At 40.7% G+C, this 21,308-nt stretch overlaps 1 protein-coding gene across 1 annotated transcript; it reads right to left on the minus strand.

The window, feature by feature from the left end:
* Positions 1–79: 79 nt before the first annotated feature.
* PHAX (phosphorylated adaptor for RNA export) lies at positions 80–20,533 on the minus strand. Its single transcript, XM_060761988.2, has 5 exons — positions 20,317–20,533; positions 12,994–13,628; positions 5,663–5,783; positions 4,057–4,140; positions 80–2,468 (listed from the first exon to the last, which is right to left on the minus strand). Exons 1-5 carry the CDS (start codon positions 20,419–20,421, stop codon positions 2,199–2,201), a joined length of 1,215 nt encoding a protein of 404 aa, XP_060617971.2. The 5' UTR covers positions 20,422–20,533; the 3' UTR covers positions 80–2,198.
* Positions 20,534–21,308: the final 775 nt, after the last annotated feature.

The following is a 21,308-nucleotide window of genomic DNA, read 5'->3' on the forward strand; positions in this document are numbered from 1 at the left end:
AAAGTTTTCACACTCCCCAGTCTATTTTCAGTTAGAATTTAAGGACCAAAAATATTGGAAGAAATTCAGTAAACAGAGGTTTGTCAACAAATGATTTTTATTTATTTTTGTACTCTACAACTGAAAATTAAACCCAATGCGTGCAATTATACTTGCACATATATTATTATGCTCCAGGCAAATGTACTGCAAGATATTTAACTCTTCATTCCTTCTTTTAAGAGCATTTGACATTATGGGGACACGAAAAAATTGTGGATGCACTTTATAGACTGATTCCACAATTAGAGCTATTGATTAGAATTGCTGCTGAAGAACAATAAAACCATTCACCAGCTGAAGATTGCAGTTTAGGGTAATAAAAGGGGGGATGGGAGGTAAGGAAGAGAAAAATTGGGGAAAATGAAAATATCCACAGCCTGTTTGTCATATACAGTATATGGCTTGTTTAGAATTTGGGTTATTGAAAGCTACAGCAAAAATAAAGAAAGAAAAAAAAGGGGGGGAGCTAAAAAGAGCAAATTAAGTGGGTTGTTGTATGTAGGTTTTTCGGGCTGTATGGCCATGTTCTAGAATAGGCATTCTCAAACCGACCCTCCAGCTGTTTTGCCCTCCAACTCCGTAGCCCTTGCCAACTTGTTCAATGGCCAGGAATTCTGGGAGTTGGAGGCTCAAACAGTTGGAGGGCCGCAGTTTGAGGATGCCTATTCTAGAACATGGCCATACAGCCCGAAAAACCTACAACAACCCAGTGATTCCGGTCATGAAAGCCTTCGAAATTACAGCAAATTAAGTATTAGACCAATTTCCTAGATAACCATCCATATGTATATACAACAAGAGACCCACTACATTCATTAGTATGTGTTTATTACTGAGGTCTGAGGTCTCTTATGATAATATTTTTACAAAGATGACTGTTGAACTAACTTCAACACTAATCTTTCAAATAATTTGATTTCTTATAAGAAAACTGTAGCCTGTCCACAATACACATCAATAAAGTAATATTTCGTCAAATGAAAGATCAGCCACTCTCTTCATGTTTTGAACAGAATATTTAATCCAATATTTGGAGAGAAAATGCTGGACCACACAGAAGCGATTGCCCACATTCAAAGGGTTCTTTAGACTTCATATAGTTTACTCTGAGTAAGCCTAGGTCCGAAACCAATTCATTGCACTTTACTGCGACTTATTTCAGTAGTATTTAAGGAGATAACTTGATGCCATCTACAGCAGTAGCACAAAAACTGGGCATAAACAGGATATATTTGAAAGAACAGTATAAGAGAATTAGTTGTCCTACTCACTGCAAATGTTTATGAAAAGTGCATTTTAAATTATGTGAAGATTATTGGAAGTCAAGAACAGAATCTGTGAATTTGCTGCTTTGCAGCGAAAAGCCAAGTGCCTTTCATTGCCACTGGAATAGGAAATAAATCTCAACACTCCTTAAAATCCTGCAGTAGTTCCCAACTTTTGAGCCGCCAGGTCTTTTGGACTTCAGCTCTCACAATTCCGAACAGCTGGTAAGATGGCTGGGATTTCTGGGAGTTGAAGTCCAAAATACCTAGAGGCCAAAAGGTTGGGAACCACTGCGAGAAAATATTCATTCTTAACAGTGACAGGCAACATAATAACAAAAAACTACCCTATATTCCCTTGTATTCTTAAAGCTCCATCTAAAGATACATATCAATTTACAATCAGATGCAAAACCAGTTTTCACCATTGTCAAATGTTCCTAAATGTTCCCAAATTTACTATTACCTGAGGCCACAGTCCTATCAAATATTTCCTTGCCAGAGCACATTTTGAATGTGTCACTTTGCTCATTATCTTTGGTTAAATAGAAATGTCGCCATACAGTTATGCTAGGCCTCATACACAAGGATTACTCAGGAATGAGAGCATTCAGATTTGTTCTTTAATTAAAAAAAACCCCTGAGGTGAGTGAACAAAGGCCAATAGGTCATTGAGAAAGGACAGAAATTATATAAAAGAAGGAGATGTAAAAAAAACAAAACCCACGAACACTCAAGTATTAGTGTTGTGAGAAATACAAGGCCCTCTTCAGCAAATAACTGATTGACATAATGAGTATTACTCCAATAAAGAGAAAGAAAGAAAAGCCAAAATATAAAAACTGCAATTTAATATGTCACAAAATTAAGGTCTTTCAAATACCCAGTACATTAAAAGATATCTAAATCATGAGTGTTATCTATCTCAATAGCATCCTCTGGATCCAATTTCATCTCACTGTGTCCTTCCTGCAAGTCATCTAGAGAAGCCAGGGCTTCGTTGGTATCACTAGCAAAAGTCTCTCGAGAAGCATCGTCATATTCTTGAAGGTTGAGCCCCTTAATAGCTTTCTTCATCTTTTTCCCCAGGACTTGAATCCGCCTCTTCTTTGCAGCTTTTTTGTTCTCATACTCCTTTTGGTTTTCAACATAGAAGATTTCCTTCAAAAAATAATGTTAATACCTCATGAGGTACTGAGAAACAATGGATAAATTGCCCTTTCAGAAACTATTAGCTTTTCTCTGAAGAATGCCATATCTTTTAAAAACATTGCTACAGATTATACAATCAAATATTCCCAAAGTGGAAGGGATGCCTTATTCAAAACAGCTGTTTGCTTGTCCATCAAAGACAGGTTTGCCCATAATGCTGTGACTCGTGGCCTTCCCATTCTGTAGAGCAGGCACAGGCAAACTTTGGCCCTCCAGGTGTTTTGGACTTCAACTCCCACCATTCTTATCAGCCTACTGCTGTTAGGAATTGTGGGAGTTGAAGTCCAAAACACCTGGAGGGCTGCCCATGCCTGCTGAAGAGTCTGGAATTAATAAGGTCTAAACGGAATTACTTTCATGTGTTTTGGAAGACACACTTATCAGGCCGCACTCTCTTCTGTTTCCCTCTTAAAATGACTGCTGTTTCCTCATTATATTCTGTGTGAACTGGGAATTGGCCAGAAAAAAGATGTGAGGATGGCTCCTGGCCAATGCAGATAGGCTAGTCTTAAGGAAGCAAAGCTCTTTTGGAGGGGGACTTCTTTGTCTGCAATGCTGCTGAGTTCAACACAAGGAAGATAAATTGATTATAAAAAGAGGCAAGCCCATTCCTTAAAAAAACCCAAAGCTTTCCAAACCAAATTCAGCTCAACAAATCAACCTCATGTGAGATAAAATTGCATGGTCAAGTGCTTACATGCACCAAGCACCCAATTCATACCACATCAAGCTTTAGTGGGTGATATTTGTTTCCATTCAGTCTCCCTATGAGAGAAGCCTAAGTGAGAAAAGATAATGAAGGCTGGCAGTCTTCATGTCTATAAAAATGGAGCCTATAATATTGTGAGCATGTCAGCTCTAATAACCACAATGTATTCTTTTGGGCATTGTTTAAATATTGACAGGAATTTTAAGTGTAGATGATAGAATATAAAGTTATAATGACTAGGAAATGCTCATTTCACATATGCAATTGTGAAAAATTCTTGTGCAAAGAATAAAAAAAACTAGGTGATGACAATAGGCTAAATCAAATTCTGAAATTCTGAAAAAAAGATAATAGTCTGCTACAATATGACTGTTAAAAACCAAATACCGTGAGAATATAATATAAACTGAATATATGTAAGGGACATACTTCTGAACCAAAAGTGGAAATCAGAAACTCTGGGAACCCTATTGAAAAGAATGGATGTTACCAAAGAGTCAATCTGGAAGACCTAGGAATTCCTAGAGATATCCTCTGGAAGAGTTTGCTAGGTCCTCCAGGGTGACTTTATGGTAACTTCTGGCAAAAGCCTGAAGGACCTAGAAAATTCCTGGACCGGATATATTTTGTCAGATGCAGGTGGGCAAAAACTGTGAGTACCGGTCCCACAGGGATAGTAGTAGTATTGTATCTGATAAAGTTATAATTTTATCATAATAGTCCATGCATTTTTATAAACATCAATTCATGTTAAGATATAGTAAAAGAAAGAAGATAAGTTAAAAGATGTATCCAGAAAATTCTATGTAATACATGAACATAAATTACCTTAATTTGATCTCCTGTTATGCTGGGTGTGTTTTTCAGTAAGTTTAAATAAACTCCTCCTGGTGTTCTCCTCCTAGTACCATTCTGCATAATGGAAAAGCAAAACTTCTAAGAGCTGAGAGTGAACAGATTAAACATGCAATTGCTCTTAAATATTTATCTGAAGGCATACACATAGCTTTTGGGATAAACATTTCAAGAATTTCTGCAATTCATAGCCGTAGAAAGATTAATCATACAGTCTGCTGAGTGAATACCTGGATTCAACCCCATATAGCCTGTTGCACAATCTTTTTTTTTTAAAATGTTATTATGTCTGGCAATGTGTAAAGGGGCAGAGACGTTTTAACAGAGAAGTGTCTCAGGCCCCACCTCTATCATACCTCAAGAACCTTTCTTCCATCTGTTGAGCATTGATTCAATATGCTTTCTTAATTGTCCACATCTGATATTTATGCTAAATACAAACTAGCAAGACATTACTAACATTACACAAAATTTAAATTACTGCAATACTCATAAAAATATTAAATAAATTTTCTATAAATATTAATAACCCACCGAATAATAATCAAACTATTAATCATTCAAGAGTATAGTTCTTCTCTTTGTATTTTGCCCTGGAAAACTAGACCACCATATATTTATATTGTATATGCTTTAAAGAGAAACTTAAACCAATAAAAACAGATTAAATAGCAATTAGAAACAACACCAAATTTTCAAAAAATGAATGGAAAGTTGCCTTGTGGTTTATAAGACAAAAAAGAGAAAAAAATAATTTACTATTGAATCCCCAACGCAAAATAAAGAGACCAGACACAAGATGTGAAGAAATAAATGGGCCATTTATTGACCTAATTAGGTAACTGAGTTAATTGACTAGTTGTGGAGGGAGCACTGCAACATGGGTAATGGTGTGAGGCCAGGTATCTTTCTGTGACCACCCGCCAAGCCAACCACTGGGCGAAACACCTGACCCCACATTGATAGTTTGCTGTCCTAACCTTCCCTCCACAAAGCCCGAAGGAAGATATTTTGGAAACCCCATTAACCATAAAGCCTACAGAGATAAATCCAAATTTCACCCCCTTCACCCCAGAATGGAAGGGTGCCAAGGCGTACGCTGATCCAAGCTCTCCCTCCACTTTCTGCCAGTGACACCTATTTTAAAAAGGCAGCAAACCAACTTTTCAGTCAATTCTCACTGGGCTTACTTAGGGTAATTTGAACATAATAAATTGGACATTGACAGTAACTGATTGGCCCAATTGACCACTCTTATCATTTTAGCAGGTGGATATAATATGCAATTTAACACACCACATAGTTAATCTGATTATTCCAAGCAGTTACAGTAATAGGTGAGTACTGTCAAGAAAGAGCAAAACCACACATTCTCAAGAATTCAGATGCCTTACAAATGGAAGGAATAGGATAGATGAGGAGACTTTGGTGTTTGGCTAGTCTGTAGGAGCTAATGGAGTCACGCTGTTTGTGACTCAGAGAAAGTGCAACAAGAAGGAAGGGGATCAATCTCTCCTCCATAAATAATATTGGCTTTGGTGTTCTATCCTAAAAAGCTGCATGGTTAATTGTCACTTACCACAATGAAAAGTCCTCCATTTTGTTCTACTTCAGCAGTTTCCATCAGTAGTTCTATAGATTTCTTTTTCCCAATGATTTTCACTACCCGCACAATCAAATCCTTCTTAGGTTCACAAAGTCTAAAAGAAAATTAAAGCTCTGTAAGATTCTTAGTCCTTGCATTTTGCAATCAGAGAGAACATTTTAATTTATACATTTTATCTACTATTACTAGTATTAGTACTATCTAACATTTGTTTAGTGCCAAAAGCATAATTAATTCAATATTAAACTAATTTAATATTAGGGGAAAATATAGTAAGACTAAAGTCCTATGTGCTCACAATACGTTAAAAAAAATTCAGGGGGATTCATTTCCAAATAAATGCAAAGCAAATTGCTTTCTATGAGTTTCACATGAGTAAGAATGTGAGCCTCATAGAATTATGCTAATTATTTCAGAGCAAAAGAAAATTTTAGAATGTCTAAAAAATGTCCCTTTGGTTAAAATAAAAATATACTTAACAACATAATCTTCTATAACTAAGCTCAGGTATAAACTCCACTAAGTTCAAGGAGAATTATTCTCATATAGATGTATGGTTAGAGCCTAAAAAGTCTGCATTACCTACAATGACGCACTTCTTTCAAAGAGATGGTCCACATTTATCTTCTTCTGCCATAAACTGTATATATTTATTTATTTCATTTATTTGCAAAATTTCTATCCTGCCTTTCTCACCCCAGAAGGGATTCAAGGCAGCTTTACATACATGCAACAATTTAATGCCCTAAACACAATGTACACTTAAATAAAGATTAAAATAGAACTTAAAAGTACATTAAAACAATTGAAACATTTATAAACAATAAATGCGTACAAACAAAGCATAATCCAGTCATTGCACATTGTTTCAAGTCTATCTATTGCACAAGTACTTTAAAGGCTTGGTCACAAAGCCATGTTTTCACTCTCTTGCGGAAGGTCAGAAGGGAGGGGGCTGATTTAACATTGCTGGGGAGGGAGTTCTACAGTTGAGGGGCCACCACTGAGAAGGCCCTGTCTCTCGTCTCCGCCAATCACTCCTGTGAGGGAGGAGGGAGCAAGAGCAGGGTCTCCCCAGATGATCTCAAACTCCAGGGTGGTTCATAGAGGGAGATATGTTCGGACAGATAAGCTGGACCAGAACCGCTTAGAGCTTTATAGGCTAAAGCCAGCACTTTGATTGGCAGCCAGGGGAGCTGACGTAACAGGGGGGTTGTATGCTCCCTGTACGCCACTCTGGTGAGCAATCTGGCTGCCGCCCGTCAGACCACTTGCAGTTTCCGAACAGTCTTCAAAGGCAGCCCCATGTAGAGCATGTTGAAGCAGTCTATTCAGGATGTAATCAGAGTGTGAACTACCATGGATAAGTCTGACTTGCCAAGGTATGGGCGCAACTGGCGCACAAGTTTTCATTGTGGAATGCTCCCTGGGCCACCACTGAACCTGGGGTTCCAGGCTGAGCGATGAGTCCAGAAGAACTCCCAAACTGCGAACCTGCTTCTTCAGGGGAAGTGTAACCCAGTCCAGCACAGGCTGTAACCCTATACCCTGTTCGGCTTTACGAGTGACCAGGAGTACCTCTGTCTTGTTTGGATTCAATTACTACTACTACTTCTACTTCTTCTTTTTTGCTCCCATCCAGACCGACACAACTGTCAAGCACTAGTTCAGGACCTGAACAGCCTTCTTAGTAGCAGGTGGAAAGGAGTGATAGAGTTGGACATTGTTTTGAACAGGGGGCTTCATGTAGATAAGTGGTTCTCAGCCTGTGGGTCCCCAGGTGTTTTGGCCTACAACTCCCAAAAACCCTAACAGCTGGTAAACTGGCTGGGATTTCTGGGAGTTGTAGGCCAAAAACATCTGGGGACCCCAGGTTGAGAACCACTGATGTAGATGTTAAACAACATGGGGGATAATATTGAGCCCTGTGGGACTCCATGGGACAATGGCTGTTGGGCCAAGCAGGTGTCCCCCAACAACACCTTCTGGAACGACCCTCTAGAAACAGTACCTCCAAGACCCATTATTCCCACAAGGCGTCCCAGAAGGATACCGTGGTATCAAAGGCCGCTGAGAGGTCCAGCAGAACCAACATAATATATACATTCAAGATTAAACAAATGGACAAACTACAGTCACAGGAGTCAGAAATATACAGAAAATAGTTATATTTTTTTACTCTTGATACATAAATGTGTATATACAGATGCACAGTAATCACACTTTATTTAAAAACAGGTTTTATCCTCATTGACAATCCATGTTATTCCATATTTTCATTCAGCTACATAGAAGAATCCACATACAATTATTTAGCCTTATATTGTTTGTCCTGAAAATGGGGGCAGCTAAACAACTTATTTTTCTATCCACAATTCACTCATTATGATGTGTAAACTAGTGATTATGGTTTGTCTCACTACAGAAAATTTGAAGTCATACATCATGCTTTGTTTTTGGTTTATGACACTTTCTACTCAGAAGACAGGGACAGGTCAAAGTTGTTGGCTCACATGTCACAAATAATGAATAAAGGCTTGTTTAGCTGCACTTGCTTGAAGTAGATAAGGCAGAATGTACCTGTACATTGCTTTGCTTATGTAGCTTTAAAGCCTAGATGGTTCAGATCCAGGCTATTTGGCTGACCACATCCCCTTGTACGAACCTGACCGAGCCCCAAGATCTTCAGGAGATGCCTTTCTCTCTGTCCCACCTCCATCTCAAACACGATTGGAGGGACGAGAGAGTGGGCCTTTTCAGTGGCTGCCTTTAAACTCTGGAACTCCCTGCCCAGGGAAGCCAGAATGGCCTTCTCCTTACTATCCTTCTGACAGCAGGCTAAAACCTTTTTATTTAGACAGGCTTTTAAAGATGAAGGTGTTTAAGATCAATTCAGGGGGTGCTGTGGTTTTTAATTTGAATTTGTTTTAATGGTTTTAAACTGGGAATTTTAAAAATATTGTTTATATTTAATTCTGTTTTGATGTTCATATATTTGTAAATTTTAAATTGTTATGCTGATGCTTTTATGTTAACTCGCTTTGAGTCCCCTTCGGGGGATATAAAACAGGGTATAAATAATAATAACAATGATCTATATCTATATCTATATCTATATATATAATAAAGAAGAGTGTTTGTATCGGACAGAGGAATTGTGGAGGGAGGGCGGAAGGGCGGTGTATGTGCCAGCATTCTGATTGGCCAGCCTGAAAGTTCCAACATTCGGATTGGCTGCCGCAGTGGTGCTATTTGCATATGGTCTCTGATTGGCCAGCTTCAATAGGAGCCCCTGGTGGAGAAAACAGTTCATGGCAGAAACGGTGACATGAGAAGGAAATTTGCATATGGTCTCTGATTGGCCAGCTTCAATAGGAGCCCCTGGTGGAGAAAACAGTGAATGGCAGAAACGGGGACATGACAGAAGGAAATTTGCATATGGTCTCTGATTGGCCAGCCTCAAATCCAACATTCCGAGATGACAAAGAGAGGAAAGGAAAGGCCGGGGGCTGGGTCAGAACACTCCCAATACAGACCGAAATAGGCACAAAGAGCCCCCATCACCGGCACATAGACCTCTCATGACCCACTTTACGTCCTGGTGTTATTTGGAAAACTTTGGAGATGGATGATGGGACTTGCAGTACCTTTGCTCACTTTCTGAGACCACTGAGACCCTCGCCAATGACTAATCAAGACTAAACTTTGCACATGGAGCTCCAATGACCCACTCTACATCCTGCTGCAGTTTGGAGGAGGACAGACCATGGATGATGGGACTTCAAGTACCTCCACTCCCTTCCAAAGATTGCTGCAACCCTCTTCTAATGACCAATCAAGACCACACTTGGCACACAGAGCCCCCATAATCCACTCTACATCCTACTGCAGTTTGAAAGGGGATGGACTTTGGATGATGGGACTTGCAATACCTTCACTCACTTACTGACACCACTGCCACCCTCATCTAATGACTGATAAAGACCAAACTTGGCACACAGAGCCCCCATGACCCACTCTATATCCTGCTGCTGTTTGTAGGAGGATGGGCCATGGATGATGGGACTTCAAGTACCTTCACTCACTTCCTGAAAATAATGCAGCCGTTATCCAAAGACCAATAAAGACCAAACTTGGCATACAGAACCACCATTACCCACTTTCTCTAATAACCCGGGCAACGCCGGGTCCCCAAGCTAGTATATAATAAAGAAGAGTGTTTGTATCGGACAGAGGAATTGTGGAGGGCGGAAGGGCGGTGTATGTGCCAGCGTTCTGATTGGCCAGCCTGAAAGTTCCAACATTCGGATTGGCTGCCGCAGTGGTGCTATTTGCATATGGTCTCTGATTGGCCAGCTTCAATAGGAGCCCCTGGTGGAGAAAACAGTTCATGGCAGAAACGGGGACTTGAGAAGGAAATTTGCATATGGTCTCTGATTGGCCAGCTTCAATAGGAGCCCCTGGTGGAGAAAACAGTTCATGGCAGAAACGGGGACATGAGAAGGAAATTTGCATATGGTCTCTGATTGGCCAGCTTCAATAGGAGCCCCTGGTGGAGAAAACAGTTCATGGCAGAAACGGGGACATGAGAAGGAAATTTGCATATGGTCTCTGATTGGCCAGCCTCAATTCCAAGATTCCGAGATGACAAAGAGAGGAAAGGAAAAGGCCAGAGGGGGCTGAGTCAGAACATTACCAATACAGACCAGACTTGGCATACAGAGCCCCCATGACCCACTTGACATCCTACTGCAGTTTGGAGGAGGATGAACCATGGATGATGGGACTTGCAGTACCATCACTCACATTCTGAGACCGCTGATAACCTCATCCAATGACTGATCATGACCAAACTTGGCACATAGACCTCTCATGACCCACTTTACGTCCCAAAGCTAGTATATAATAAAGAAGAGTGTTTGTATCGGACAGAGGAAGGGCGGAAGGGCGGAAGGGATATGTGGCAGCGTTCTGATTGGCCAGCTTGAAAGTTCCAACATTCGGATTGGCTGCTGCAGTGGTGCTATTTGCATATGGTCTCTGATTGGCCAGCTTCAAGAGGAGCCCCTGGTGGAGAAAAGAGTTCATGGCAGAAACGGGGACATGAGAAGGAAATTTGCATATGGTCTCTGATTGGCCAGCCTCAATTCCAAGATTCCGAGATAACTAAGAGAGGAAAGGAAAAGGCCAGAGGGAGCTGAGTCAGAAAATTACCAATACAGACCACACTTGGCACACAAAGCCCCCATGACCTACTCAACATCCTACTGCAGTTTGGAGGAGGATGAACCATGGATGATGGGACTTGCAGTACCATCACTCACATTCTGAGACCGCTGTTAACCTCATCCAATGACTGATGAGGACCAAACTTGGCACATAGACCTCTCATGACCCACTTTACGTCCTGGTGTGGTTTGGCCGGGGATGGACCATGGATTATGGGACTTGCAGTACCTTTGCTCAATTCTTGAGACCACAGCAACCCTCATTCAATTACTGATAAAGACCAAACTTGGCACACTGAGTCTCCATGACCCACTCTACATCCTGGTGCGGCTTGGAGGAAGATGCACCATGGACGATGGGACTTGCAATACCTGCACTCCCTTCCTAAAACCATTATAACTGCCAACAATGATGGATCACGACCACAATTTACACAGAGAGCCCGCATAACCCACTCTACATCCTGGTGCGGTTTGGAAGAATTTGACAATGGATGATGGGACTTGCAGTCACTTCACTCACTTCCTGAGACCACTGAGACCCTTGCCAATGACTGATCAAGACCAAACTTGGCACACAGAGTCCCCATGACCCACTCTACATCCTGGTGTACTTTCGAGGAGGACAGACCATGGATGATAGGACTTCAAGTACCTCCACTCTCTTCCCAAGACTGCTGCAACCCTCATCTAATGTCCAAACAAAACCAAACTTGGCACACAGAGCCCCCATGACCCACTCTACATCCTACTGCGGTTTGGAGTAGGGCATACCATGGATGATGGGACTTGAAGTACCTCTACTTGCTTTCCGAGACTGCTGCGACCCTCAACAATGACTGAACAACACCAAATTTGGCACATAGACCTCTCATGACCCACTTTACACCATGGTGTGGTTTGACTGTGGATCGAGCATGGATTATGGGACTTGCAGTCTCTTCGCTCAATTCCTGAGACCACTGCAACCATCAGCCAATTTCCGATAAGGACCAAACTTGGCACACCGGGTCTCCATGATGCACTCTACATCCTGGTGTGGTTTGGAGGATGATGCACCATGGACGATGGGACTTGCAGTTCCTTCACTCACTTAGTGAAACTACTGAGACCCTCATCCAATGACTGATGAAGACCAAACTTGGCACACAGAACCCCCATGGCCAATTCAACATTCTGGTGAGGTTTGGGGGAGAACAGACTATGGATGATGGGATTTCAAGTACCTCCACTCCCTTCCCAAGACTGGTGCAACCCTCATCTAATGACCAATCAAGACCAAACTTGGCACACAGAGCCCCCATGAGAGGCTCTACATCCTGGTGCTGTTTGGAGGAGGACGGACAATGGATGATGGGACTTGCAGTACCTTCACTCACTTCCTGAAACCACAGTGACATTCATCCAAATACCAATAAAGACCAAACTTGGCACAGAGAGCCCCCATGGCCAACTCAACATTCTGGTGATGTAGAGGGAGACTATGGATGATGGAACTTGCAGTACCTTAACTCACTTTCTGAGACTGCTGTGACCCTCATCCAATGACTGATCAAGACCAAACTTAGCACACAGAGCCCCCATGACCCTCTCTCCATCCTGGTGCAGTTTGGAGGACGATGGACCACAGACGATGGGACTCACAGTGCCTTCACTAACACCCTGAGACCACTGCGAGCCATATAAATAACTGATAAAGACCAACCTTGATATACAATTCCTTTCTCTAATAACCCGGGCAACGCTGGGTCCCCAAGCTAGTAATAAATAAAAGCTTATTGTACTGCATAAATGTGTGTTAGTATAGAACTAGGAATGGCATGCATTCATAATAAGTTGCACTTACTTCAACTACGGTTTGTATTCCAGAACTATAAAGCAGGGAAACAAATGACAACTGCAAAATTAAATGACGTATGTGCTTTAGTGCACAGCTGAATTTCATCAGAGTTTTGGGGTTTCCTCTTTAGCACAGAGGACTAGGTTGAATAATGAGATCTCTTTAAACTCGCATTATTCAGTGTATTAAAAGTCACAAAAGGCAAAGTTGTATTTGATAAAAGATCAAAATCTTACCGGTAGGCAATTTCATCTGCCACTTTTTCCTCAGGATCATCTTCAGCAATTTCATATCTCCCTTTATAATTCATTTCTTGTCTTTCACCTAGTCTTTCCTTAACTGGCCTTTTTCGTTTCAAGAGACCTTGTCCATTTGTCTCTTCCTCCTCCTCATCTTCTTTTAATAATGTCTTTTTGTCATCCTGCATATATTCATCCAAGTCTTTTTCTAATGTCTTGGCCACTTCTGGCTCAGATTCTCTCATGAGCTTTTTTGCCAACAGATAGTTGTAAGCCTCTGAAGCCCGGCTTCTGTCAATGGTCCCCTCCATCTCTAGAATCCCAAGCTCGGAGGCCACTGCATCTTGATTCTGTTCCTGAAGCACTTCACCCCAGATATTATTAATCTTTTTACCACCAATATTCCCCTGTTTTTGTGGGTTTGACCCAAACAGGAAAGGATCTGGTTTAAGGGGAGGAAGGTTAGAACACTTCTGTCGCTTTCGTTTCCAAAGACAGCTGTCTTCATCTGAATCGGAGAAGCTCTCATCACTTGAGTCCACACTTTGGGTTGTCCGATAAGGGACATTTGGTGCACAGGGTAAAATGGTACTTGGGAAAGATCTGGCCGAACTGTTGCTATCATGTTGTTTCTGAAATTTAAAAAGAACAAACAGTAATTTACAAAGGGAACTCTGTTTATGTGCACTAATTATCACCACTTTGTAGCAAACCAGATAATAAACATTTCAGTCTTCTTCATTGTCTCAATCTGAAAGAAGAAAAAGATAGGACCCCCCCACCCCCATGATGGGAGAGAAACTGTTCTTGTGCTGGAAAATACATTCCTTTGCAGTAGAAGTGAGATGGAAGAATGCCCATCTCAAATAGGAGTCTACAGATGGAAGGCCCGTGGCTTCTTTGGCCACCCCTTCTCAGTATTATCAGTTTCTGAAAGTGGGAATCCATGATTTCAACTTGTCTTGCTGTCAAAAAGTGCCAACTACTGGGCTGTGGCACAGCTAGTTAGTAGACAGCTGCATTAAATCACTACTGACCAAGAGGTCATGAGTTCGAAGCTAGCCTTAGTCGGAGTGAGCCCCCAACCATTAACAGTCCAGCTACCTGTTGACCTATGCAGTCCGAAAGACAGTTGTATCTGTCAAGTAGGAAATTTTGGTACCGCTTTATGCGGGGAAGCTAATTTAACTAATTTACGACACCATAAAACCTTCCAGTAGTATGTGTAAGAATGAGGAAGCACTCCATCAAGGACTCGGTGTCAAAAGTGGACGGTGAAGCAGCAGCTCCCCCTGTGGCAGGAATAGAGCATACCCTCATGAAGCCGGAAAGCTGGAATGTTAAATTGCCTCTATGTCTGTCTATATACGTTGTATGTCTAATGGCATTCAATGCTTGCCATGTATATGTGCATTGTAATTCGCCCTGTGTCCCCTGTGGGATGAGAAGGAGGGGACAGAAATACTGTAAATAAATAAATAACTAGGCCATCTACTAACCTTAAATCAGCTATTTTTCCCATTTAATTTTTGTTAAAACAAATTGATTTTAGAGACATATTGGCTAGTTTATAACTGAATGTTACTTCTGATTTAAAATACAACCAAAGTATTGTCTGTTAAAGTATTAGGTGACCCTGCAGTGTCAAAGAATACAGAGTAACTTCTGCAATACAGGAGGTTTAGTTGTCAGTATTAATGACTACGGTACTTTAAAAACGTGGCTACTGTCAGGTATCAGGAAGGCTAAACATATAATTAAACATATAATTAAACTGTTATATAATATATATGGGTTGAGACACATTACGCATTCCTTTTTTTCCTTTGGTTACAGAAAAGCAACAGAATACCATTTTCAGATTATCTTGGCAACATTATGAAATATTTAGCTGCTTTGAGTTTAAAGGATATCTGATACTGCAAACATGTTTTACCAGAATCCTCTTTCCTGAGTTCTGTTACAACTACAACCATTACACACTTTATAAAATATGCTGAAACAGAAGGAAATTACAACATCTCTTATTTTGTTATGACAAAATATTTACCTTTTTACATGTAGCAAAAATAGCAGAGATTTAACAGTGAACAATTCTATGACCCTATTTCATTTTGCAGAGAATTAAACACTGAACAGTGTCATGAACTGTAAATATCCTGAATGCAAAAATGCTAATGTGTTATAAGTATAATGTAACCCAAATATAAATACATTTAAAAATGAATGTTAGGAGACAGAATATATCACAACTTCTTTTCTACTTACAAACATTTAATTCAATCATTTTAAAACAATTAACACTGGCCAAAAGCAACAATACATATAGTTGCTTGAAAGGTCACAACAACCTGACAAAAACAATTTCCATTTCAGTGAGCACAAGTAATGTTTGTTCTGCATTAACTATTCTTATTAAGACTCCAATCTCTGGTGCTATTCTGCTTTTATAAAGGGAAAGGGGGAAATGTAAGGAAATCTACACATAGTTTCAGCGGTTGCATGTAATGCTCAGAATTGTGAGCAAAGAGGTTCTGGGCATAGAGTAATTTTAAAAATAACTTCTCGCTGAATTCATGCAATACAGTCTGTGGCCTCCTTACTACCTTCTGTATAGAGGTTAGAAAAACAGAAAGCGGTTTTATAATTAATCATATCATTGATCCATCCACTAGATCTTCAAGACTTGCAGTAGAATTCTTTCTTTAGACTTAGCTGTAGATTCTTGGTACTTACTGATCGTCCTCCCTCCAAAGCCTGGTGAGCCACAACACATGAGGGGAGTACAATTCACAGGGTGTCTGTGCTGGGGAGGAGCAGTGGCTGCTAACCCAGTAACTTGGCTGTGGAGCACCCTCCCCCAGTGATAGTAGAGCAGCTCCCTCCCTCCTGATCTTCAGAAGGAAAGTGAAAACCTGGCACTGGCGTGAAGCCTTTGGATACTAATCTATAGTGCAATAATAGCATTGAAATATATGCAATTGAGCTTTGGAACTGCCCTGGATTACGACTGAGGATGGCTTGATTTCAATAGTGAATGCAATGTTGTATATGTTTTTAATGTGCATTTAATTTCAATTTCAGTTTTAACTTAAGTGTATTCTAACTGTTTGTTGTCCAAAGGCATTGAATAGTTACCATGTGTAAATCCCCCTTGAGTCCCCTTCGAGGTAGAGAAAGGCGGGATACAAATAAATAAAAAAACTCAATAGCCAGATAAAATGTGAATGCATGGAGGTAACACCATTAATCTTTTTCCATGATCCACCCATATCTAATTCTTAGTGCCATTTCACCAAGATGTTTTTAGTCTATATTTTATATTACTTTCCCTACACAGAGCTCAAGGCAGCAAATAGGGTCTTCTTACTTTATCTTTTTACCAGGCCTGTGAGAGAGTCACAAAAGGTGCCAGAATTTCTCAAGTCCTGGAATATCAAAATAACCACAATACCATGTTTCTATGCTTCTTTATCTTTGAAACAGCACTTCTTAGTGTGCTATATATTTTTTTAACTTTATCATGCCAACAATTACTGTCATTTAATCATCAGATGAGTGTTTACAAAAAAAACAAAACAAGCAAACAAACAAGTTGATAAGCTCAGAAAACACATACTACAGATTCTATTCATTTTCTTATCAAATACACAAGCTGGTAATTTTGGTGAAAACTGAGGATTTTCTGCACACTTTTTTAAAAAGTACATTCCAATACACAACATCACTATATATATATATATATATTCCCCACATTTCGTGAGAAATCAATTGCACTAAATGCATGTCCAGTTTTGACAAATGATCCGTTTAGATATAATTTTTGATCTTCTCCATTGGACTTCAGTTACTATAATACTTCTACACTGCCATATAACCCGGATTATCAAATCAGATAATCCATATTATCTGCTTTGAACTGGATTATATCAGTCTACATTACCACATAATCCAGATTATCAAAGCAGTTAATCAGGATTTTATATGGGAGTATAGAAGGGGCTTTAGACTAACCTGCCATTTCTAGAATATAAGAAAATAAACACAAGTGTGTGAATACGCCAATGGATGCAGATCAAGAAGAACCTTTGGGGCCAATCAGTCCCTCTGACCAAAAAACCCCCACTTATTCCTCAATGGTTGTTTCTCTAAACCAGGGGTCCTCAAACTAAGGCTCGGGGGCCAAATATGGCCCTCCAAGGTCATTTACCTGGCCCTCGCTCAGGGTCAACCTAAGTCTGAAATGACTTGAAAGCACACAACAACAACAATCCTATTTCATCAGCCAAAGGCAGGCTCACACATCCCATTGAAAAACTAAGTTTATATTTATTAAAATTGTTCTTCATTTTAATTATTGTATTGTTTTAAGTGTTTTTTGCACTACAAATAAGATATGTGCAGCATGCATAGTATTCATTCATGTTATTTTCAAATTATAATTTGGCCCTCCTACAGTTTGAGGGATTGTGACCTGGCCCTCTGTTTAAAAAATTTGAGGACCCCTGCTCTAAACAGTGTAACCCAGTAGTCCCATACATACTTTCTCTTTTTGTCAATCATATATTAATGGATTGTTGCGAAAGTGAGAAAGAGGACTATCTTTGCTGCTTTTAGATCATTGGAGGAAAGACAGCATTTAAATGTAATTAATAAATTACTATATAGCCACATATAGGGATAGTGACAGCAGATTTGGCCCTGTTCAGGAGATTTCACCTTACTTTCTGTCCCTGTGATAATTGGATTTTGGAAAATGTGGCTTGTTGTGCAAATAAAGATCAGTGCTAAAGCTTCAGTGAGGACACCTCTTCCTATGATAACTCTTTCAGGAAATAATTTCCATCCTTAGGAGTATATTTTTCTCACTTTCTGTTGTCTCAACCCCGTTCTTAATTATGAGTTGTTTGTAAGTCAGATGTTTGTAACTCTGGGACTGCCTGTATAAATTCACATAAAACCTATGTACGGTTAGACACTGTTATCTGTACTCTGGACTTAACAAGATAGCTGTCACTATGCACAGGCCTGTACAGGTTAAATACCCTTTATCCAGAATTCCTAAATACTCCAAAATCGCCCACATGGGTGGCTGAGATAATGGCACCCTTGCTTTCAGGCAGTTCAATGTACACAAACTTTGTCTCAATGCACAATTTTTTTAAAAAATGTATATAATATGACCCCTCAGGTTATGTGACTAAGATGTATATAAAACATAAAGAAATTTCATGTTTAGATATCCTGGTCGCATTTCCAAGATAACTCATTATGTACCCCCAGTCAAACCTAGGTTAGGGGCACAGGGCACCCATGAAAGGGAGGGGGGGGGACATGAATAAAAAGATTTATAAAAGTTTATATTTTGTAATCTGACAAAAAGAACACCTTTTAAAAATCTCTAGGGGTGAATCTACACTGTAAAATTAATGCAGTTTGACACTACTTTAATTGCCATGTCTTAATGCTATGGAACGGTGGGAATTGTAGGTTTTACAAGTTTTTAGCCTTCTTTGCCAAAGAATACTGATGTCCCACCAAACTCTCATGATTTCATACCATTGAGTCATGGCTGTGGTGACAAACTGCAATGATTTTACAGTGCAGATGCCCCTTAGGCCTTCCAGCAGGATTCTTTCCAGTGGAATTGTTCTGGATGACATCTAAATGCCTAGAAAAGGCATGTCTACAGTCTCCAACATGACTTTCTTCCATAGTTCCCTTCTGCCAGAAGATGACCAGAGTTGTGCTGAAGGACCTAGAAATCCCTAATGACAAAATATTAAACAAATCCATGAAACTTGTATTGATTTATTTTTAAATAGTATTAAATTTTTATTTTATTACAATTTAAGTTCTAATTTGATTTTACATGCGGGTTTAATTTGGTATACTTTGGTTTATTTTGGTGTATGTTGGTTTATTTTGGGTGGTTTAGTATTGCATTTATTGTTGGTTCAGGCCGTGAATGTTTGCCTCTTTGTTGTTGGACTCTGCCCTCAGAAAGACAGGGCAGAATACATACAACAACAACATGCAAATAAATGGTAATCCAAACGTGGAAAAATCCCAAACACTTCTGGGTTGCATTCTACACTATAGAATTGTTGCAGTTTGACTCTGCTGTAACTGACATATCTCAATACTATGGGAACTAGTTTTACTTTTCTGCCAGAAAGGCTGGTGCCTCATTACATTGAAACTCCCATGATTCCACAGCCTTGAGCCATAGCAGTTAAAAGTGGTGTCGAACTGCATTAATTCCACAATGCAGAAGAGTCCCAGTTCCCTTCCACACAGCCCTACATCCCAAAATATCAAGGCAGAAAATCCCATATTATTTGAGTGTGGACCAAGGGCCCTTCCACACAACCCTACATCCCAGAATAGCAAGGCAGGAAATTCCACATTATCTGAGTGTGGACTCAGATAACCCAGTTCAAAGAGGATATTGTGGGATTTTTAATATGTCGTTTTGTATTGTTTATTTTATTTTGTTGTATTATGTGTTTCCTGTGTTTATTTTCTATTGTCTTGTATATTATTTTGTTTTATTATGTTTGGGCTCGGCCTCATGTTAGCCGCCCTGAGTCCCCATTGTGGAGATGGTGGTGGGGTATAAATAAAGATCATTATTATTATTTTCTGCCTTGATATTCTGGGATATAGGGCTGTGTGGAAGGGCCCCCAGGCTGGGAGCCTCAAGGGAAGGCCTTTAAGAGCTGTGTGGGAAGAGAAGCTTCCTTCAGGCCCCTTCCACACAGCTGGATAAAATCCCACATTATCTGCTATGAACTGGAATATATGGCAATGTGGACTCAAGGCCTTTCCTCACAGACATATAACCCAGAACATCAAGGCGCAAAACCCCACAATATCTACTTTGAGCTGGGTTATCTAGTCCACACTGCCATATATTCCAGTTCAAAGAAGATAATATGGGATTTGATTCAGCAGGTTGGAAGGGGCCTCAGATGACATCCCAGTAGTCCCAGCCCATCTGGAAGGGGCCTCAGATAACCCAGCTCAAAGCAGATATTGTGGGATTTTCTGCCTTGATATTCTGGGATATAGGGCTGTGTGGGAGGGCCCTCAGAGAAATCATCCCTCGAGGGCACGCTTGATGCCTTCGAACGCGACGAGCATCCATTACAAGGGACAAACCCCCCTGAAGCCGGCATGGAAGGCGGGCATTAATGCTGGGCTCCTGCAGCAGCAGCAGCAGCATCCTCCTCCTCCTCTTCCTCCCCGCCCAGGCCTCCAAGCCTCAGGGCAGTGAAAGGAAGAGGAAGGGAAAGGGAACTCCCCTCTGGGCCTGACCTGCTGGGGGCTCCGGGCGGCGGCCGAGACCGGCATCTCGCAGTCCGAGCCGGAAATCTCCCCGTCCTCCACGTCCTGCTCCATCCCGCGGGCCTCCAGCGCCATCTTCCCGCCCCTCAGTCAGCCAGCCAGCCAGCCAAGGAAAGAAGGAAGGAGGCCGGCCAAGCCCCGCGCGCGCTTTTCCCTTCCGCAAAGCGCCGCAACAGAAACTGCGAGTCCCATGGTGCTTTGCGCGGGGAGGAACCGGCCCGGCGGGTGGCACCTCCCCACGCGAGGCACGCCGGGAGTTGGAGTCTTTAAGCTTAACATTCCTGTTCTGCTTTGCGGAGCTGCCTGAATGGCGCCCGTCTGTGAACACCCTTTCCTCATTCTAATAGAGTGTATCTCAGGCACGGGCAAACTTCGGCCCTCCAGGTGTTTTGGACTTCAACTCCCACCATTCCTAACAGCCCAAGTTTGCCCATGCCTGGTGTTTTATACAGTAGAATTAATGCAGTTTGATATTACTCTTAACCTACCAAGCTGCAATATTAGGGAAACATGGGTGTTGTAGTTTTCAGCTTTCATGGGCAGCAAACAACAGATTCTCATGATTTCATAGCATTGAGCCATGGCAGTTAAAAGTGATACTAAACTGCATTAATTCTACAGTGTAGATGCACTCAATGGCAATTTGCAAAAGAAATTATTATTATTTATTTTATTTACTATATTTATATACTGTCCCTCTCAGCCCACAGGCGACTCATGACAGTTTACAGTTGGTACCAAGACCATAAAATACAATTTCAATACAATAAAAACAGTAGGATAATATAAAAATCATAGCAAAATCTATTGTTATTATTCTTATTATTCTTATTATTCTTACCTGCTTCTCCTGATAGTTCGAGGCGGGGTACATCAAAGTCTGTAACCCTCCTCGAGCCATGAAGAGAGGTGGGTAAGAAATAAAATTATTATTATTACAAAATTGTCTGATGTCGATGTTT

This window comes from Anolis sagrei, chromosome 2, assembly GCF_037176765.1.
Source record: "Anolis sagrei isolate rAnoSag1 chromosome 2, rAnoSag1.mat, whole genome shotgun sequence".
NCBI lineage: Eukaryota > Metazoa > Chordata > Lepidosauria > Squamata > Dactyloidae > Anolis > Anolis sagrei.